Raw genomic sequence first — 20,645 nt, 5'->3', positions numbered from 1 at the left:
TTCTTTCAAATATTTTAAAATATATTGACAATTAAAATAAAAGACTATGCGCTAAATAATTGTGCATAATATCTATAATGGTTGTTGTTTTAATCCTAAATTTATAATTTTCAAAATCAAATAGTAAAAATAATTTTAAAAATCATATAACATTACTAGATAAACCTAAACTCTTTTACATAACTGCAAGGAGGGCAATCTTGTAATTTTCTTGGAGCCGATAACTGACGTACGGAACGGATAAGAAAAGATGCTTGGTTCGCTGGCTTTCATTTTGGGTACTTTTCCCGACGAGGAGAACGACTGCCATGCGATTGCTCGGTGGAAATGGCTGCTTACCTTACGCATGCTAGTGGCTTTAGTCGCTTAAGCGTCAGTTTCTCCCTTGCCCCCCCCAACCAGACATCTAGAAGTAAAACCTCAAGTCGCGTGAAATGCGACGCATCTTCAGAGGAGAGGTCTGTAAGTCGGCGAACTGTTTCCGTAGCTGTCTCTCTCTTCCATTGGTGCTGCTCCAATCCTAGAGGTTCGCCATTTTCCCATTCTGTACTGGACGTTTTCTCTTTTTTCTTCATAAATTGATTGTTAGGCAAAACTTACTTGTGCGCGCCATCCAGGTAAGGCGTACTATTAATAAATATGCCTGCTGTTTTTAGTTTTAATGCATCTGCATTATGATACCTTTGTTTGTAAGCATGTGCAGTGCGCCTTTTTTTTATCGAACTTTTTTTCTTCTCCAGATGCCAATGCCGGCAGCATTCTAGATAAGTACGTCAAAAGGTGAGAATAACTATTCATGTTCTCTGCTTGCATTGTTCGTTTTACATAATTTATATTAATATTTTTATTTTGTTGTGCTTCTAATTGCATTTCTTATGTTATTCGTATTTAGACTTTCAAAACTTGTATTTATTTAACAAACTAAGAAGTCTTACACTGAAGGGACAACTTAGGGTCTGCATTTGAATGCAAGATTGTTCCACGTATAAAAGATTATAGAAATCTGAATTAATTTCATTCATGGAGTCTCCTTGTTATCTCTGGTATTTAATCTCGTTAATGCGTCTTTCTATATTTGCTCCTTTATTTTTAGTGTACTTTTATTGTGTTTATAATTTGAAATTTTATGTTATATGTCCTTCACTCTGTTATTAGTTTTTAAAATTATTATCAGTTAAAAGGATACGAGAAAAGGTGATTACGGGCTCTAACGATTGGATACATTTTTGGTCCAAGCAAAAATATGGTAAAGCTATTTGATTTTTCTCTAAAAGCAACCTTCTTGTGCTAAGAGGCAAGGTTCATCTTGGTGTCTCTCAATAAGTGGGATCAAAAGAATTATCAGTATCCTATACAGCATTCCAATTCCTCCATATTGAAACTTTGTTGTTTGTAATGCATATGATGATTTTGGAGTCACCCTGCAATCGGACTTCTGGCGCATTTTGAAGAAAGTGCAAGAATTAAGAACTGGTTAATGATTCTTTCTTGGTTGCATTACTGTAAAGTGGTTGAGGTTGTTGCAATACTAGTTCAGGGACATTTTTGTCATTTCATTATCTCACATGGGTCCCATCTTGTTGCAGCAAGCTAGAATACCTGTCATGATTCTATGCTTCAAATTACACTTAATTCTGATATGTTTTCATAGAGTTATGAGACTTTTTGTACTAAGGGGCATAATTATCCTTTTGAGTAAAAAACAACATTAAGTGAAATATTAAAGGGGAGAACTAGAATTTTTTGAGCTCTAACCCCAACGCAGACTTCAAGCTGCTCTCTCATCTCTTCTCCTCTATTTCTCTCCCTTGTTCTCTTCTATTCTTTCTAATTTTACAGTTTTACACAGGTAAAACACTCAAATTCCTGACCTGATAGATCACTTTGACTTCTTCATCATTAACTCCTTAATTAACTCTTCTCTTAAATGGGTAATTTAGACAGGTTTCAGTTGGGTTTGTCCTTCAATGGATTGGTCTAACAAATGGCATTTGCATTCTGCAGTTGAATAGAGCATGAATAAAAAAATCATAGGAATGCTAAGAGTTAGCATTTAATTTACTATTTACTTGCAAATTGTTTAATTTCTTGAGTTACAGAATAATATGTTTTGTGAAATAGTAAGCAACTAAATTCTTTTTGAACTTGTAATAGTTATTTTCACGCATTAAAGTGTATGCTAACAAGGATTTATGGTCAAAGTAGTCCTGCCATTTTCTCCTTATACTTTTTATTTATCTGCTAATGTCTATGATATTGATTTTTTTTTCTATTTGTTTTCATCATCATGGCCTCATAACAGTTGTGTTGCGATCAGCTACATGAATCTTCTTGCGTTCTGCTCTTAATTTGCTCCTACTGCTTCAAGAAGTTCTCACTTCTTGCATTCATATTGTTTTGACCTTTTTCTGTTTCTTGTAATATTGGCAACAAACTTGCCTATGGCCAGAATGGTTTACCAAAGTCTTTATAGGTTCGGAACTCCCCCCCCCCCACCATAAAAAATAAAATAAATAATAATAATAATAATAAAGAATAGATGTTTTAATAGTTTTCTCAAAAAGACCATTAGAATTAAGACTTTGCTACTTTTTAGGGAGTAGCAGTTGCTTTTTCTTTGTGTGCAAAGTGGTCAGTGAGAAATTTTAGGACCTTTAAGTGATCTCTTTGTTAAAGATGCTATTGCTTGCATTAAACTGGTATAACTTTTTATATGGAAGGCAGCATGTATGGCTCATGCTCTCAAAAAGAAGGATTTCTTCGTACAATATTATTAAACTAGCTAGAGTGGAAATTTTGAGGATCATGGCAAGTTGCTGCTGGACATGTCTAGCTAGGAGCAGGTTCAATGTGCTTTCAAAAGGGACTGCAATTTGTAACACAGCTAGTGGGCATGGAATCTATAAAGTTGTTGTGATTTTGCATCAAATAAGGGAGGTGACTAAAAGGTCCTTGAACTTTTTTATTTTCATTGATGTGCCTCACTTTCAATTTGCTAGGAGACTCCAGAGGTAAGATAGATTCTATCAGCCGCTATGCTACTTCTGAGTAGCAGAACCAAAAAGAATGCTGAACAGTTGATTCAATTCTTCATCTCCAATCTGCATGGTTAGTGAACCATTTGTGTTGAAGAGAAAAATAAGATGGCAGATATATATGCTGAGGACCTCTAATAAGAATGGTCAACCCTAGAAGATATCAAAGGGTTTTCTATGGATAAGAAATGCCTGCACTCCTCCCCAAAATGGATGTTGAGGACAGGTAGATACCCATTATATGGTGTGTGAGACGTCTTCATGCAGCTAATAAAAATTTCACTGCACCAAAATCAGCATCAGGGTTTTCTGGGTTTCCTCCTTTTCTCCAATGAATCTGCTTCTAGGTGAATGTACTGAAAGCAAACCGCCATTACTTCTCAACGTATAACGTTTTCAAGTGCATTAGATGGAAACATGTGATCCCTTTTTGTTATGAAGCTTTTTTTTTTTTTTTTTTTTTTTTTTTTGAAGTAGTGCTGAGTTATATTAAAAGGCTCAAAGGAGCAAAATTACAAGGAAGGGGAGCCGTCCCAAACAATGAGAGATTGCTGGGAGGTTCCAAATTTAGCTAGCCTAGCAGCCACAAAATTGGCTGACCTAGGAATGTGATTCCAAGTACAAGAAATGGAAGATACCATATCTGAAATAGAAGAAGTAGTTGGCCAATGCCTCCAAGGGGGAGTGGCTGAATTAGAGCACTAGCTTATGACCACTTTAGAGTCTCCCTCTATTAGCAGCTTCCCTTGAAGTCTGTCTTTGAAAATCTTCAACCCAAGATGAAGAGCATTCACCTCCGCGGTGGTAGAATCTGCAATGCCCACTGGCCCAGCATAGGAGAAAATTGTTTCTCCACTATGATTTTTGAACACCCCCCAACCCCCCCCTCCTGTCACCAGCCGGACTTGGGCAACACAAAGCACTTCCGTCAGTTTAATGCAATCTTTGAGGGGAGGCTCCCACTCAGCCATGATCAGAATCCTTTGGGGCCCCACCATGTGGGCATGTGGGCCAGAAGACACCAATTCCATCCAAGGGAGATACCAGCCTGAGGAACAAATTCCTTCCTGGTGTGGAGCCAGCTGGAAACCATACCCACAACACAAGAGACCGTACTATCCAGATTGCTGAATTTGGAGTTGAATCTCCGATTATTTCTCTCAAGTCAGAGACACTAGGGGATGTAACCAAGGCAAGCAGAGAGCAGAATCTTGCCAATTTTGGGGAAGCGAATCCCAAGTACCATCTGTAAAGTACCAAATAGATCCTGATGGAGGCCCACCTGAATGCTGATTTCTTGGAACACAACCATCCAAACTCTCCATGAGAAGCCACAATGCAAAAGGATATGTTGTACTGACTTCTCACAAATGCCACATAGGAGGCAGGTAGCATCCGGGGCGGTGGATCCTCTCCTATGGAGATTGTCCGCCTTGAGGAGTTGCTCTTTGATGGCTGTCCAAATAAAGAATTTAACTTTGTTAGGCACTGAAAGTCTCCAGATGAGGTTTGCTTTATGCTTTGACTGACTGAGGACAGCTTCCCTGATGTGGGAATAGGCTGTAGCCACTGTGAATGTTCCATTGATACTAGGTTTCCAAATCAGCTTATCTAACACTCTCTCCCGGAGGATGGTACCACTAAGACTGGAAAGAAGCGAGCAGAAGGCAACAACTTCATCATCATCCAAGCTCCGATGGAAGAGAAGACTCTAAGAAAGATTACTCCAAGATTCGGCTTTTGAGCATAAAAGGTCCATAGCAATCCTGTACAGTCCCGGGTATACCTCAGAAGGGGGCGGGGACTGCACCACTCGTTGGTCCAGAATAAAAGAGTCCTCCTATTTCCTAGGTAGAAGGAGATCGTGGCCTTGAAGGCTGGAAGCAACTTATAAATAGATTTCCAAATCGGGGATAGACGGCAAGGAGTGCCTCCCTCTCTCCACCAGTGTTCTAGAATCTGAAGATAGTGGCACACTATATTTCTCCACAAATTTCTATGGTTGGCATTGAGGATCCAAATCCACTTAAGTAGAAGGGCATTATTCATATCCTTTGTAGGCCGAATGCCCAACCCACCTCTATTATGAGGCATGCAAATTTCCTTCCAGCTGACCAAATGATATCTGAATGTGTTTTCCGATCTTCTCCATAGGAAGTGACGGTGAATAGCATCTATCTTTAAGCACACAGCGGCTGGACACTTAATAAAAGATAGGAGATAATTTGGCAAGCCAGCCAAGCAAGACTTTAGCAGAGTAAGTCCACTATGGATACGAGCTTGTCCATCCAAGTTGCCAGACGCTTCTCAAATTTATCTATAAGGGGGGGCCAAAGCCCAGTTGTGGGGCAAGAATCAAAGAGGGGGAGGCCCAAATATGTAGTAGGCGTACTCTCCAGAGAGCATCCCAGGAAATCAGCCATACCTCTGAGCTCAGCTCCATCTATATAATATCCCTGTAGAGTGGTTTTCCTCCAATCGATTTTCTGAGTTGAAGCCAACTCAAATAGACCAAGAACAACTCTTAACTTCTTGATTTGATCCATGGTGCCCATGCCAGAGCAAATAGTGTCATCCGCAAAATGAAGAATCAGTATGTCAAAAGCCGCAATATCCGTTGTGCGAAGAAGCCACCCCAAATCCTTGGCCGAATAAATCAGAGAGGAGAGATATTCCGCCACCACATTAAAAAGCAGAGGGGACAGGGTGTCCCCCTGACAAATGCCCCGAGTGCCTTTAAAAAATTCATACATTGTACCATTCAGAAGCACCGAGTAGCTGGCTGAGGAGATGCTGCTTTGAATCTAGAATCTCTACTTAACACCACAACCCATTCTTTTCAAAAGAATATCAAGAAGCTTCCAATTGACTCTGTCGAATGCCTTCTCAAAATCTAGCTTGAGAACAAATCTGGGAAGTTTCAAGGTCTTGAAGTGGTGCGGAAGCTCATGACAAGCCATGGCAGAATCCAAGATTTTCCTCCCTTTGATGAAGGCACTCTGCCCTTGTTATGAAGCTTCTTAATGATATTCCTGATCTGGTGAAGAGTATGATGGCTCTTTTTTTAGGCTAACCTTCTTTGTCTATCACAACTACTTGCTAACAACATTACAAACCATTCCTGAAAGTTTCTGATATATTCAAGGGCAAGAAGTACCTTGAGAGTGTAGAAGAGTGAGTCGGTAGTTAAGCCCTCTTATGCTTAGTAGCAGAACAACATTGATCTTCCTTTTTTATATTTTGAACCATCTTCTTTGTCTTTTTCTCGTTATTTATATGAATTGTGGATTTGGCTTTTGCCTCATTGGCCAGATTGAAGGGTTTCAAGTGTTAGGTCTTGGGTTCAAGTCCCACCAGTGGTATGCAGTGTAGTTTGTGTGTGTTAAATAACCATTCTAAAAAAAATATTTGCATGTGTTAGGCTGTAGGTTAGAGAATTGTGCCCGTTCTCTTCTATGCCCATGTTAGTTAGCTATTAACCATTTGTGTCTTGCTGATACATGGCCCAGCACTTGGCAAATCTGTTATTGCAGCTGAGGAAGGAGTAGTTAATGCTAGTGTTAAGCTCAAGTTCCAATTTGACATGGTGGCATGAACATATTTTTTCTCTGGTGAATATTGTTGATAGCTAAGAGAGTATGCAGGTTCCTATTTGTTTTGTTTGATGATATGCAGGAAAAAGCTTGACCCGCTGGAGGTGTATGTACCTGCTGTTCTCTTGTCTCAATCACAGTTTAAGGACTTGGGTATAGAGTTCTCCATTTCTATTTATGTTTCTTTTTCAATCTGTTAAGTAAAATTGGAAGCCAGAAAAACCTCCATTTGTTAAAATTCAGTGGCGAACTAGTAGTTGTGGACCTTTATCCCAGAACTAGTAAATGAATGACTTCTATCTAGAGTTTTTTTGCATTCAGAAAAGACTTTGGAGGAGGATCAGCCAAAATTTTCTGACTGCAGATCTCTCCTACGTTCAGGCCCTGCTGCGTCCTTACGTATAAACATTAAAGCAGTAAGTCCACATGTTCTTTTACATGCCTGTAGGACCCTCATACTCCAAAGTTTTTATTGCATGGAGTAAGTTGGATTTCATCTTTGTGGCGAAGCTAATATTTCTTTAGAAAAAAGGCTCAAGATGAAGGGTAAAGGAAATTTCAGACTAATGACAGATATAATAACAGCTTTCTGGTGGTTAGAAATTCGAAGTGCAAATACTGAAATGTCATGATATATTAGCTTTGGTTCATGCAAACACTTCATCTTTAACCTCTTTGCTAAGGATTGCAGTTTATGAGCTGGCATAGAGGTTTGAGAAGATCTCAGAATGATTATTCCAGAAGAGATGTTAATATAACTTGAATGATATTTCAAGATGTGGATTATTTATTTTTATTTTTTGAAGAAGAAGAAGGCAAAATTTTTATTTCCAAGTGAAGTTATGATAACTTGGGTGGATCTTCCAGATGTGGAATTTGGTAGCAGGAAAACTTAGAGGCAGTCTTTAAAACCAATACTGCTACATTGATTGGAACTAATGACTCTGCTAACTGAAGAATTAGTTGGCAATAAAGGAGTTGGTAATAAAGTTTCTAAGTTTCCTCTTTTTCTGTTAACCAAAAGAAATAAATAAATAAGAGGCTTTTGTTGTGCCTTCATTTGAATGAATAACTTGAATTCCTTGTGGTTAATAGGTTGCACAATATGCTTCAGATGATGGTAAAGGAAAGACTGCTTTTGATGCTGTTGACCAATGCCTCAGGTACTCATATTTTAGATTGAAATCATCTTAGTGCCGGCTGGTACCTCATTTTGTTATGTTGCACACTCAGTCAGCTGAACATTAGCATGTGCTCCAACAGGGCCTTGGAGGAACTCGATTCGCTGCTATTACATGCATCTAGGAATGACTCAGAGGCCACAGTTGAGTCAATGAAGACAAAAATTGGTGTTGCTACGAGAGCTTTGGATAGGTATACTTCCAGTTTTCTATTACTTTAGTGAATTTACCACATGTAAACTACACTTTACTGTATGCATAGATTCCATCAAATTGACGAACATTAGACATCCCTATATAAAATGCATAAGAGGTTTCAACAGTTGATATATTATTTGATTAATTATTCTCACCTCTCTAGAAAGTGGTGAAATTAAACACTTATCCCTGGAATAAAATGTGTACACGATTTGATAAGTGGATGAATGAAATGAAATTTTCACATTTGGAGTACCTAAAATTATACATTTCTCAAGGGGTTGGAGTAATTAACCTTATCATATAAAAAGGAGAGGGCTTATTGCGATGTCAAAGGAGGGGGTTTCATATGATAACAATTTCCTGCTGTAGGCAAAATGATCTATCCATCTAAGGGGTTTGATCAGTTTGCTTTTGATGTCAACTCACCTAAAATAGACTTGTTGGGAATGTTGCTTTGTTCATATTCTTTTATTGAAGGGGCAGAGATGAAGCAACTGGCTCCATGAAGGCTATATTAAGTAATCAGGCAGAGATCCATTAGTTCAGGGTACTCAATACCCATCTAATACATTTCACGAAGGAAAAAAAAAAAACCCACCCACTGAAAGGGCCTCTAGGAAGAAATTCTTCAACATTGCAATCAGGTCTTCCTCCTTCCCACCCCATAAAATATAATTATCTGTTTTAATGAAATGTTCTCTAGTTTTTCTTGTCAATCTCTCTGTGACACCTGATTGCATGAAGAGATAGTCAGAGAGGTGAGGCAAGAAATTTGGATTATGGCCCATCCACAGTGGGAATCCTTTGATATGTGATGTCTTGGAGTTCATAGAAAGCATCCCATACCATACTACCTTGTTAGCCTGATTTCATAAACTATGCAAGTGACCTTACAAACGGCGCTAAGAAATCATATTGAAAACTCTGCAGCCTCCTTCAAACTGTGCCATCACATGTGCTGGACAAAGGAAGAGCAATTGCAGATGCATACAGTATGCCACGCAGTGTAGATCCTGAAGCAAGGAAACCTCAGGATTCAGACCCAGATTTGCAGCAGTTAGAATCTCTGCTTTAGTTCCTTGATTGGCATATTTCTGATTTTCTATTGCTCAAATTTTCTGTCATCTGATCACCAAATAAGTTATCCTTTGTAATTGTGGTTATGCTTATTCTTTGGTTCAAATGCAACTGCACTCATATGTGATTGTAAATATGAGTTAAACACATCAAAATTGACGTGAACGAAGGACTCTTGAGGTAAGCCAGTTTTCACTCTTTTTTGGGGGAAGTGGTGTTATTAGAGTTAAATCAAAGAAACCTGCCATGGAACTTCAGACATGATAAGTCCGTATTGGCAAATGCTCCATGTTGACTTGAAAATCGGGACCAATGTTGGGGTTCAGGTACGCCACTCACAACTGAAGAGGCCTTTTCCATGTTGTTGCTTTTCATTTATTAATGCTTTGTGCCGGAAGCCTAAGATAGGTATTGTCCAAGTGTGATGAGTTTATGGTGTATTTGTGTTAATAGGATTTATAGGAAAAAATGCCTAGCAGACAATTTTTCATTTCACCAGATTTTTTTAATGTTTGTGCCAGTTTTGGGACAAAAAAAATGTTCGGCTTGATTCCTCTTAGTTTTTTTTTGTCTTTTAAGCATGTTAAAAAAGATAAGAAAATAAGTTTTCTATTGCTCTGATAAGAAACCGTGAGAAAAATAAACACAAGAAAATTAAAGTGGTTCTATGTTACTTCTCTTCCTTTATTTTTATTATTTATAAATTTATCTTTTTCTATTATAGACACAAAACACTATGCAATTAATTTCCCATTATTTCATATGGTGGAACAAATAAAAAAAAATTTCAATGAAAAATTAGTCGAAGGGAAAATAAATTTTCTGCGTTTTTTTTTCCTAGCCGCACAAACAGTCCTTCAATGTTGTTTCTTGATGTTTTTCATGGTGTATATGGAGGTTGTTTCTCAGGGTTAATGTCTATTTGTTGTGGACTCAATAACACACCGAGTCACACAACGAAGAAGACAACAACAACTCACTCAATAAGATTTAATTCTTATATTTCTTTGAGTAGAATTTATTTCTTATATTGTTTTAAGTAGAAGTTATTTCTAATTACTTTATATGTAAGGGCATTATGGGGAATTATTGTAACCCTAACCCTAAAACTCTTTGACATGACCTATTTAAAGGAAAGGTATGAATAAAATAGGTAAGCTTTGAGATTTTAGAATAACCTAGTCTAAACAGGTTGAGATCACCTCTTGATCTAGAGTTTAGGGTTTACTCAAAAAATCCAACCTATCCTTCACCTCCCATTGCCATCCATATTCACCCAAATTCATCCTTCATCATTTATACTAAGAAGAGGAGCTTCCTGCCCCTTTCCAAGCCCAAAGAGAGGGTTCTCCCTCTTTATCAACGTCAGCCACCATCAAGGGGTCTAACCCTCTTGACGAGCAGCAATTGGGGGAGTTTTCTGGTCATTCACGTAAGGAGATTAATTGTTGTTCCTAAGCTTGGAGCCAGCAAGGAAAGAGAGGGTAATCATTCATGCACGTGGGCCAAGGCTTGCTACAAGCCAGGTGTATATAGCTTGACTTGTTACAACCAAATCAGGTTTGAAACCTTGATTTTCGTGAGAAGAAAAAGGTATTCTACTTACTTTATTTTGGTCAACATTGATGGCTTAATTTCATATATTTAGCAATCAAGATATTGTATCCATCAAGTCTTGTCCACGTGAGAGAAAACCAGCAAGGAAGGTTTTTGTTTACCCTCATATCGAGTCCAGCAACTCAGTACCAGTGCTAGATTCACAAATGGCACGCCGTGTTACACGATCTATGACTCGGCACCGTAACAACTTGGTATCAGAGCAGAGTAACATGGGGGATAATATCAGCAATGAAGAAATCCAAATCAGGATACAAAAGATAGAAGATAGCCTTAAAATAGCACAACCAGTGTTGGGAAAGGTTTGTGGTTTGGAAGAAGAGATGAGCTGAGTCATCAACATGCTAAAGGAGTTGAAGACAGAGAGACATCAGAGTCCAGAGGTGAGAGAAGCTACTCAACCATATCACAGAAGAGGGGAGCAGTGGCCTGGGCGCACTGCTGTCCAAGGATCTCAGCATGGAGGTACAGTCCCAAGGTACACCAAGTTGGAGTTTCCCTCTTTCAATGGTTCTGTGGATCCCTTAATTTGGTTGCATAAATGTGAAAATTTTTTTTGAACCAAGGGACTACTGAATAGGATAAGGTGTAACTAGCCTCTTTCCATATGACAGATGAAGCCATGTTATGGGTTATTCAAGTCGAGAAAGAGAGACCGGGAATGACTTGGGGATAATTTAAAAATCTATGCACTTTTAGATTTGGGCCTCCCGCCAACAGCAATCCCCTGGGAGAGTGAGTTCTATTGCGACAAACGGGTTCTGTGGAACAATATAAAAAACTATTCCAGGAAAAGTTGGCTCGTGCTAGTGAGAGGGTATTGGTTGACCAGCATGTTTCCTTATTCACAACAGGTCTCAATGAGTATTTACGGCTAGAGGTAGAACTCTTTAGGTCCACGGAATTAGCTCATGCCATGAATATGACCCGAGCAATGGAACAACGACAACAGCTGCAGCAACGTAAGCCGGGTTGGTCGAGTGAGAGGAACACTTCCTCCACGTGGCAAGGGCGCCGCTATAATTCCTCTGAAGGAGCAGCTACAACAGCACCATCCAAACACACTCCGACTACGACTCAGGTAGCCGATCCCCGCCCTGGTAATTCCCTACCGAGCTTTATAAAGAAATTGACGAGTGCGGAGATGGCAGAAAGGCAGTCCAAAAATCTCTGTTAGAACTGCGAGGAGCAGTATCGGGTCGGACACTAATGTAAACGATTGTTTTGGCTCGAGGTGGAGGATTCAGAGGAGCCAGAGGACCCAGAGGATATTATCGAGGAGGAACCACCAGAGATATCCTTGCATGCTATTACTGGGTAGAAATCGCCTACTACAATGCAAGTCCGAGCTGATGTCATCGACCGAGAACTGGTGGGACTAGTCAACTCGGGGAGTACACACAATTTTCTGAGTTTGACATCCGCATAGCATCTCCAGCTCCAGATACACACTCATCCGACGACCACCGTCTTAGTGGCCAATGGCGAGAAGGTCCCTAGCTATGGGATTAGTAAGGCGGTAACTTTTTCCATTGGATTTACTTCATTTAATGCGGAATTTTTTGTTATTCCCCTGGCGGGATTTGATATGGTTTTAGGCATTAAATGGTTACAAACCATGGAGGTTTTTGCGTGGATTATCGGGAGTTGAACGTGCAGACAGTAAAAGACAAGTTCCCGATTCCGGTAGTGGATGAGCTTCTGGATGAGTTACATGGGTCGTGGTTATTCACTAAACTAGACTTCCGTTCGGGATACCATCAGGTCCGGATGCACCCCTCTGATTTCGAGAAGACGGCGTTCCGCACGCACCATGGCCACTTTGAGTTTGTCGTCATGCCGTTAGGGTTATTCGATGCACCCTCCACTTTTCAAGTTTTGATGAACGAGGTATTTAGCCCCTATCTTTGAAATTTTGTTCTTGTATTTTTCTATGATATTTTGATATATAACAAGTCGGTTGAGGAGTACTTGGCACACTTGAGGATTGTTTTCGACTTGTTAAGAGCACATCAGCTCTATTTGAAACATTCCAAGTGTTCTTTTGGGGCTTCACTTGTGGGGTATTTGGGACACATTATCTCACATGAGGGGGTTACGGTGGATCCTGAGAAGATCCGCGCTATTCACAAGTGGCCGCAACCACAGTCGTGTTCTGCATTACGGAGTTTTCTGGGTCTTGCGGGCTACTACCGCAAATTTATTCAGAACTATGGGCCAGTGGCAGCACCATTGACGAGTTTACTCAAGAAAAATTCCTTTATTTGGAATGAGGGGGGCCACCATGTCATTTGTGGCACTCAAAGCTGCCCTCGCATCCGCGCCAGTATTACAACTTCCCAACTTTGACGAATTGTTTGTGGTAGAGTGCGACGCTTCGGGCGTAGGCATGGGGGCAATTTTACAGCAGCTGGGCCATCCTATTGCGTATTTTAGCAGATAGTTGGCAGTCCGCCCTCACAAGCTGGCAGCCTATGAGCGCGAATTGATTGGGTTGGCAAAAGCGGTCCAACATTTGAGGCCTTATCTCTGGGGCCGGGCTTTTCTCATACGCACGGATCACTACAACCTTAAATTCCTACTAGAACATCGTTTAACGACGTCGCCACTTCTCGGTGGAGTATTGTGCGGGGAGATTAAATAAGGTGACAGATGCCTTGTCACGGTGTTTTGAAGATCAGCAGTCGGTCTATTCTATCAGCCAGCCGAGATTTCTCATTATAGACTTGGTGCGATAGGCACATGCCACTAACCCTGCACTGCAAGACCTGCATCAAAAGATCTCGGAAGGGACAATGAATGTGAAGTGGTCCATCCAGGATTCACTTATTTATTACAAGTAGCGGATTTTCCTTCCACCTGAGTCCGAGTTGATTCCAGCTATTCTCTCGGCCTACCATGACAATACACACGAGGGGATCCAAAAGACCTTGCACAGAATTCGAGCTGACTTTTACTGGCAAGCCATGAAACCCTCTATTGCGACTTATGTGGGCGACTGTCAGGTATGCCAGCGCAACAAAGCCGAGCACTTGAGTCCAGCCGGTCTTCTCCAGCCTCTGGCCCTTCCTACGCAGGTTTGGGCCGACATTTCAATGGATTTTGTGGATGGCCTACCGCTGTCAGCCGGCAAATCCGTACTTTTTTTAGTGGTTGATAGATTCTCCAAGTACGGGCATTTTATACCGATGGCTCATCCGTATACAGCAACACAGGTTGCTCAGACTTTCCTGAAGCAGATAGTCAGCTTAGATGGCATTCCATAATCCATTGTGAGTGACAGAGATGCAATTTTCACTAGCACCTTTTAGTGGGAACTGTTTCGCTTGAGTGGGACGAAATTGAAGTTCTCCTCCGCCTATCATCCATAGACAGACACGCAGACTGAGGTGGTGAACCGCACCATCGAGATGTATCTACGGTACTTGGTGGGGGATCGTCCTCGGCAATGGGTTCAATGGCTTCCGTGGGCCGAATACTATTACAACACTTCATTCCACTCTACATTGCAATCCACTCCTTTTCGGGTTATATATGGCCGGGATCCACCTCGCCTTCTCTCGAACAACCCAGGGTCCACCCGCGTGGACACGATTGATCAGGCACTCATAGACAGGGATCTACTACTACAGAATATCACAGAACAGCTACGATGCGCCCAAGCTCGGATGAAGGATGTATACGACAGAGGCCATCGTGAGATCTCTTTTGAGGTTGGGAAGTATGTGTGGCTACGGCTCCAGCCCTACCGTCAGCAGTCTCTTGCGGGACCTCCACGTTATAAGCTCTCACCCAGATTTTTTGGGTCGTTTCCCATTCTTCGACGCGTGGGACCAGTCACCTATCAACTCAAATTATCGGACACAGCCTGAATTCACGATGTGTTTCATGTATCTCTTTTGAAATCACATTTCGGAGCACAGCCTACATCCACTCCATTCTTACCACCGGTTGATCATGGGGAGGTTATTCTTAACCCAACTGCGGTGTTACGTGCACGACTGACCAATGACTATTGGGAGATTCTCGTTCAGTGGACGGACACTGACCCCGACGCTGCAATATGGGAACATGTGGACATCTTCAAACAAGTCTACCTAGCTTTTGAGTTTGAGAACAAGCTCTTTCTTCATGGGGAGGCATATGTTGTGGACTCAATAACACACCGAGTCACACAACGAAGAAGACAACAACAACTCACTCAATAGGATTTAATTCTTATATTTCTTTGAGTAGGATTTATTTCTTATATTGTTTTAAGTAGGAGTTATTTCTAATTACTTTATATGTAAGGGCATTATGGGGAATTATTGTAACCCTAACCCTAAAACTCCTTGACGTGACCTATTTAAAGGAAATGTATGAATGAAATAGGTAAGCTTTGAGATTTTAGAATAACCTAGTCTAAACAGGTTGAGATCACCTCTTGATCTAGAGTTTAGGGTTTACTCAAAAAATCCAACCTATCCTTCACCCCCCCCATTGCCATCCATATTCACCCAAATTCATCCTTCATCATCGATACTAAGAAGAGGAGCTTCATGTTCCTTTTCCAAGCCCAAAGAGAGGGTTCTCCCTCTTTATCAACGTCAACCACCATCAAGGGGTCTAACCCTCTTGACGAGCAACAATTGGGGGAATTTTCTGGTCATTCATGTAAGGAGATTAATCACTGTTCCTAAGCTTGGAGCCAGAAAGGAAAGAGAGGGTAATCATTCATGCACGTGGGCCAAGGCTTGCTACAAGCCAGGTGTACATAGCTTGACTTGCTACAACCAAATCAGGTTTGAAACCCTGATTTCCATGAGAAGAAAAAGGTATTCTCTACTTTATTTTGGTCAACATTGATGGTTTAATTTCATATATTTAGCAATCAAGATATTGTATCCATCAAGTCTTGTCCACTTGAGAGAAAACCAGCAAGGAAGGTTTTTGTTTAACCTCATACCGAGTCCAGTAACTCAGTACCAGTGCTGGATTCACAAATCCCACGCCGTGTTACACGATCCATGACTCGGGACCGTAACACTATTACCAAACTTTGAGGAAGGCATTTTGCCTCCCTGTTGGCACTCAGAAAATGGATACGGTGAAGGATATGCTCTTTAGTAGTTAGAATTAGGGTCATACGTTATTCATTAATTTCCACTCATGGTAAGACATGGTTTAAGAAATCCCAAAGTCATCTTCAGTATATTTATCAGTTTTTGTTTCTCATCAGCTCTATGGCACCTTATTTGATAAGCATTTCCTTGTCTTTCTCACATACGTGTTTTTATATAAAATTTCACCTAGCTTTGGAAGCTATTTTAAATTTTTTATAACCATATTTTAAAATTTTAAAACTATAAGGTTTCTTTTTATTTTTATTTAGAAAAGTATTAATTTTTTTTATATGAGGTCTTGAGTTTGAGTCCATTTTGCTATATGAGCTATTTAACCAAGCCACTCCTAAATAAATCCTCAATCAAAGTAACTTATCCTAAGAAAGTAATGTGGCAACAAAATTTGAATTGTTTAAGCCGCCAATAGGGGAGGGGTGGAATCGAATCGAATCGAGCTCAAACCTGTTTATGTTCGAGCTAGGCTTGATTTAAATATTTTGAACTGAGTTCGAGCCAAACCCAACCTCGAGCTTAAAATTGTAATCGAGCTCGAGCTCAATAAATGTAATCGAGTTCGAGCTCCAACCTACAATTAAAACTTAGCATAAAAATATGTCTCAATTTGGGTATTGGATTTTGTGGGCCTTGGAGGTTTATCCACTCGAAGTATCAAGTAAAGGTCCATGCACTCGTGACCGGAGAATTTTCACCTTCTAATAATTATAATTGTCTCTATTGAGAGGAATAATATAAGAGAAATCAAAATTTGGAAAAAATAAAGATTGAACAACTTTAAAATAAACAAAAACCTTACTAAAATATGAAATGAAGCCAAATATCAAATATTTATCCATATAAATAAATTTAAACAAATAAATCAACATGTCATTATAATTTTTACTGTGGGTTTAGACTATAACACATGAGCGATTTATATCACTTTATTATGGAATCAAAATATGTTTATAAAAGAATTTTCTAAGCCTGTGGGCAATTAGATTTTTTTTAAATATTACTTAAATATGACATTTTATCCTGTGGAGTTAAATTATTATATTTGCAAGATTAATCACATTTTTATGTCATTAATTTTATGTGACTAAGCTTAATGTCACTAGAAATTTTCATAATTAAGAATGTTGTCGTTATCACTCAAGTATTCAAATATAAAACAATATGACACCAAAATAATTGACTAAAATTGATGCCAATTATTAATTCCTTATATTTAGGTAAAAAAATGCTTAAAATCCTAAATAAAAATTATCTTAACTATATATATATATATATATATACATGTAAAATTATTTTATTCATATGAATTAAATGAGAAATGGCGTAAAAAAACTAATTTTATAGTTATTCTAATATCCATTAAATGTATCCAACCATTAAACTTAAAGTGAGATAGCCTGGAGGTCATTTTCAAAAAATTTAAGTTGAGGGGGTGGGTTCAAATCCCACACTCAACAAAATTTTTTTTCTAAGGATTACTAAGTCCGGAGGACTCAATTGTGCGGTTTTGGAACAGGTGAGTCGCATCCAACTCATTCTGAACCCTGGAGGTCATCTTCAACCTCCAACCACGTGTAGAGAGCAACACCCTATGCCAGCCTCCGTCACCACCTCGACGACGGCCACCGTTGCAATTGACGACGACGCACCCAGTGCGAACCTTGGCTATGTTCCAACATGTTGCAGAGCCAAGAACAGACAATGAAGGCTCCATCGCTGGAGGCCTCAATGAAATCCAACGATTACTCATCCAGAAAGATTTTTCTTCGTTTTTGAATAATTTGAATAGGTCAAGTCCAACCTCTAGCTACAAATAATAGAAAACGGAAATTTCCTCCACAAAATTTGAACCCATACCCCTTTTTAGTTCATCCCCACTACTTAGCATGTCTTCTGTCGTGATGCACGATGGACTACATGTAGGGAAATCTGCGAGTTATTCTTCTATTGTAGGTTTTCTATTAGAAAATAGGGCCCAAGCCAACACAACCAAGGAAGACTCAAATATCAAAGTGTATAAGAAGATGAGCCCAAGCCCACACGACCAAGGAAGGCTTACATATTAAAGTGTATAAGAAGATGAACCCAAACCCATAAGACCAAGGAAGACCTATGGATCCAAGAGAAATAGAAGATGGGCTCAAGGCCCACAGATCAAGGAGAAGGCCCATTGGCCCACATATATTGATGACAAGAGGGTAAGTAAAGGATCATCTTATAGAGATGTCATTGATGTAATTAAGTTAAAGTTCTAGGGTTAAAACCCTAAACTCTAAACCCTAAGTTCAAGGATATTATTGTAATACAGTAGTTTCATAAATTTATAAATAGAGCTTCAGGGGGAGGGTTAGAATAATCAATTCCATAACCCTTCTTCCTCCAGTTTTCTCCCAATGGGTTTCTCTCCATTTTTTTCCATGAGCTACATTCATGGAGTCCTAAAAATCAACATTTTCTTATTCTTCTGAAAGGTGCATCCGTAAAAAATTTGGGAGGGAAAATTCGTCGAAAATTCTTATCCAGTTTGCATCCATCGAAAATTTGGGAGGGAAAGGTATCACGTTCGGTCCCGACTCCTGACTTTTGACTCTTTAAGTAAACGAACTGGTTCGCGAGCTCGCGAACTGAATCGAGCTTCATTTAGGTTCGAAACATTTACTTAAACGAGTCGAAACCCGATCTCAAATTCGATTTGAGATAGGGTTTATTTGAATCGAACCGAGCCAGAACCGAGTAGAGCTTGAGCTATTCGCGAACTGGCTTGGTTCGATGCCACCCCAAGTCACCATGACCCTTTCTTTATTTTAGTTGCCTCATTTTTTTCTACCACAATGGGATGTTCAAAGGAAACGATACAATCGTGGCAACTAAAGGATAATTTGTATTACCATCGAAAATAAAATGATAAGTTAATAATTTTCCTTTGACCAAAATTCTATTATAAAAAAATTTCTTTGACATTTTTTTTGACTTTTGTTCCTTGGTTTATTTTTTCTTTAATTTCCTATTAAAGCAATAGGAAACTAAATTTTGTATACCTTTTATTTATTTGAGAAGCAAGAGAAATTGAGGCAAAAAAATTTCATCCAATTAAATTGGTACAAACATGTGAAATTTTTGGTCAAGCAAAGAATATTCAGCTTGCGATTTTTTATTTTTTTTGCACAAATATGCCTTAAGCTTTCAATCCCCTAACATGCATAACTATAGATAAATTAAGAGTTTCTAATAATGTGGGTCAATGAATAATTATTAGAACAAGAAAAAATAATTGCAAAAACAATTGTAATAACATTGAAGTAATAAACTACAAATGAATATAAAAAAGTTTAAAAAAACATTGTGTTGATCATTAAGAAAATATAAGGTACACAATTTAAAATTTTCACAAAGATTATACACTACAAATAATAATCATCCCATTAGCTCTCAAAATATACCTCAGAATTTTTTTATCAATCTATCTATCTGTCTATCTATCTATATATGTGTGTGTGTGTGTGTGTGTGTGGATATATATATAGAAAGAGAGAGAAAAAATAGGTGAAGAATCTTTCATTGCTCAATTTACTCCACTTTCAACCGATCCAGATCAAATAAGAAAGAGAATGGAGGAAATGGACTCTCATTTCTCCACTTGATGTCTCTCTTTCTATCTCTCTCTCTCTCCATTCCTAGTCTCCCGCCCTTGTTCGTGGCAATATGCTCTCATTTCTCCTATAGCTGGACTTCATCTCTCCTTGTTCCTTGGACAAATTCCCAAGTAAGATTTTCCCACATTCCTTTTGATGACAACAAGACTTAATAAAAATAACAACTTAAAAATCCAAGTCTTTAAGATATTTCATTTCAAGGTCTAGAGCATCAAAACCTTATTCAAGACCTAAAGCACAATTGAATAACATCTCTTGAAGAAACACTCACAAGGAAGAAGACAGCGAGAAGACTTGGGTGAGTTCAAGAATTATAGAAAAACATCTAACATCATTCACTTTTGTAAGAGAGCATTCCAAACTTCTTATTCCTTAAGTACATTTGTGAAATCCAAACTTTAGGTTATAAATTGTATATAGACATATTTAGGATCATCATAAACATCATTTAGAAACATATTAGAGAACTTAGAGAAAAATTCCCATGCTTTTAAAAATTTACATTTTTAAACTGCCATTGGAATGATCGATCAACCACTGGTAATGATTGATCACCCAGAACTGTGCAAACTGTTAAATTTGGTCAAATGCCCTATCCCAAAATGACTAGTCACTTAGGAAACCTCTTTCCCAGCTAATAAACTCAAGATCTTTGTACTCAGTAATCTATGTGGGACTATTCCTTAACACTCCCCCTCACGTGTAGGCACGTGGATAATTTGGGTAGAGGCCCTGACGTGGTGGCACGTGGATAATTTGGGTGGATACTCACATATGAGAACTTTGCTTTAATACCATGTTAAATTTTTTCAAAGGCCCTGTCCCAAAATGACTAGCCACTTAGGAAACCTCTTTCCTAGCTAATAAATTCAAGATCTTTGTACTCAATAATCCATGTGGGACTATTCCTTCACACAAGCCAAAAATATAAAGCTTGATCGATCATCCAGGACAAGGCCATTTCATGCTATCGCATGATCAATCATCCCACTTGGATTGATCGATCATTCAACTTGGAATGATCGATCATTACTATCTAGGTAAGCAAAATTTTCATGGAATGATCAATTAGTCAGAAACTTGCCAGTAAGGGACTTAAAAAGCATGATGGTTCATAGGAAAATACACTGATCGATCATACTTGCATTGCACAACCAATGGGAATCTC

At 39.1% G+C, this 20,645-nt stretch overlaps 1 protein-coding gene across 1 annotated transcript; it reads left to right on the top strand.

The window, feature by feature from the left end:
* The first annotated feature begins 300 nt into the window (after positions 1–300).
* Positions 301–9,179, top strand: LOC137957086 (uncharacterized). The gene is made up of 7 exons (XM_068804791.1): positions 301–526; positions 741–780; positions 6,711–6,781; positions 6,950–7,044; positions 7,724–7,791; positions 7,892–8,002; positions 8,941–9,179. Exons 1-7 carry the CDS (start codon positions 328–330, stop codon positions 9,083–9,085), a joined length of 729 nt encoding a protein of 242 aa, XP_068660892.1. The 5' UTR covers positions 301–327; the 3' UTR covers positions 9,086–9,179.
* The last annotated feature ends 11,466 nt before the right edge of the window (positions 9,180–20,645 follow it).

This window comes from Aristolochia californica, unplaced genomic scaffold (genome assembly GCF_029961685.1).
Source record: "Aristolochia californica isolate CCGP_79_NKW_82.1479 unplaced genomic scaffold, dmAriCali1.0.hap1 SCAF_2, whole genome shotgun sequence".
NCBI lineage: Eukaryota > Viridiplantae > Streptophyta > Magnoliopsida > Piperales > Aristolochiaceae > Aristolochia > Aristolochia californica.
The sequence above is the reverse complement of the archived record's forward strand: the minus strand, read 5'-3'. Positions and strand labels throughout refer to the sequence as shown.

Excerpts from the sequence above, each read along its gene's own strand:
- LOC137957086 (XM_068804791.1), top strand. The coding sequence starts at position 328 with ATGGCTGCTTACCTTACGCATGCTAGTGGCTTTAGTCGCTTAAGCGTC. Across the intron at positions 781-6,710 it reads CTAGATAAGTACGTCAAAAG|GAAAAAGCTTGACCCGCTGG; the intron begins GTGAGAATAACT and ends GATGATATGCAG. Across the intron at positions 8,003-8,940 it reads GCTACGAGAGCTTTGGATAG|CCTCCTTCAAACTGTGCCAT; the intron begins GTATACTTCCAG and ends AAAACTCTGCAG.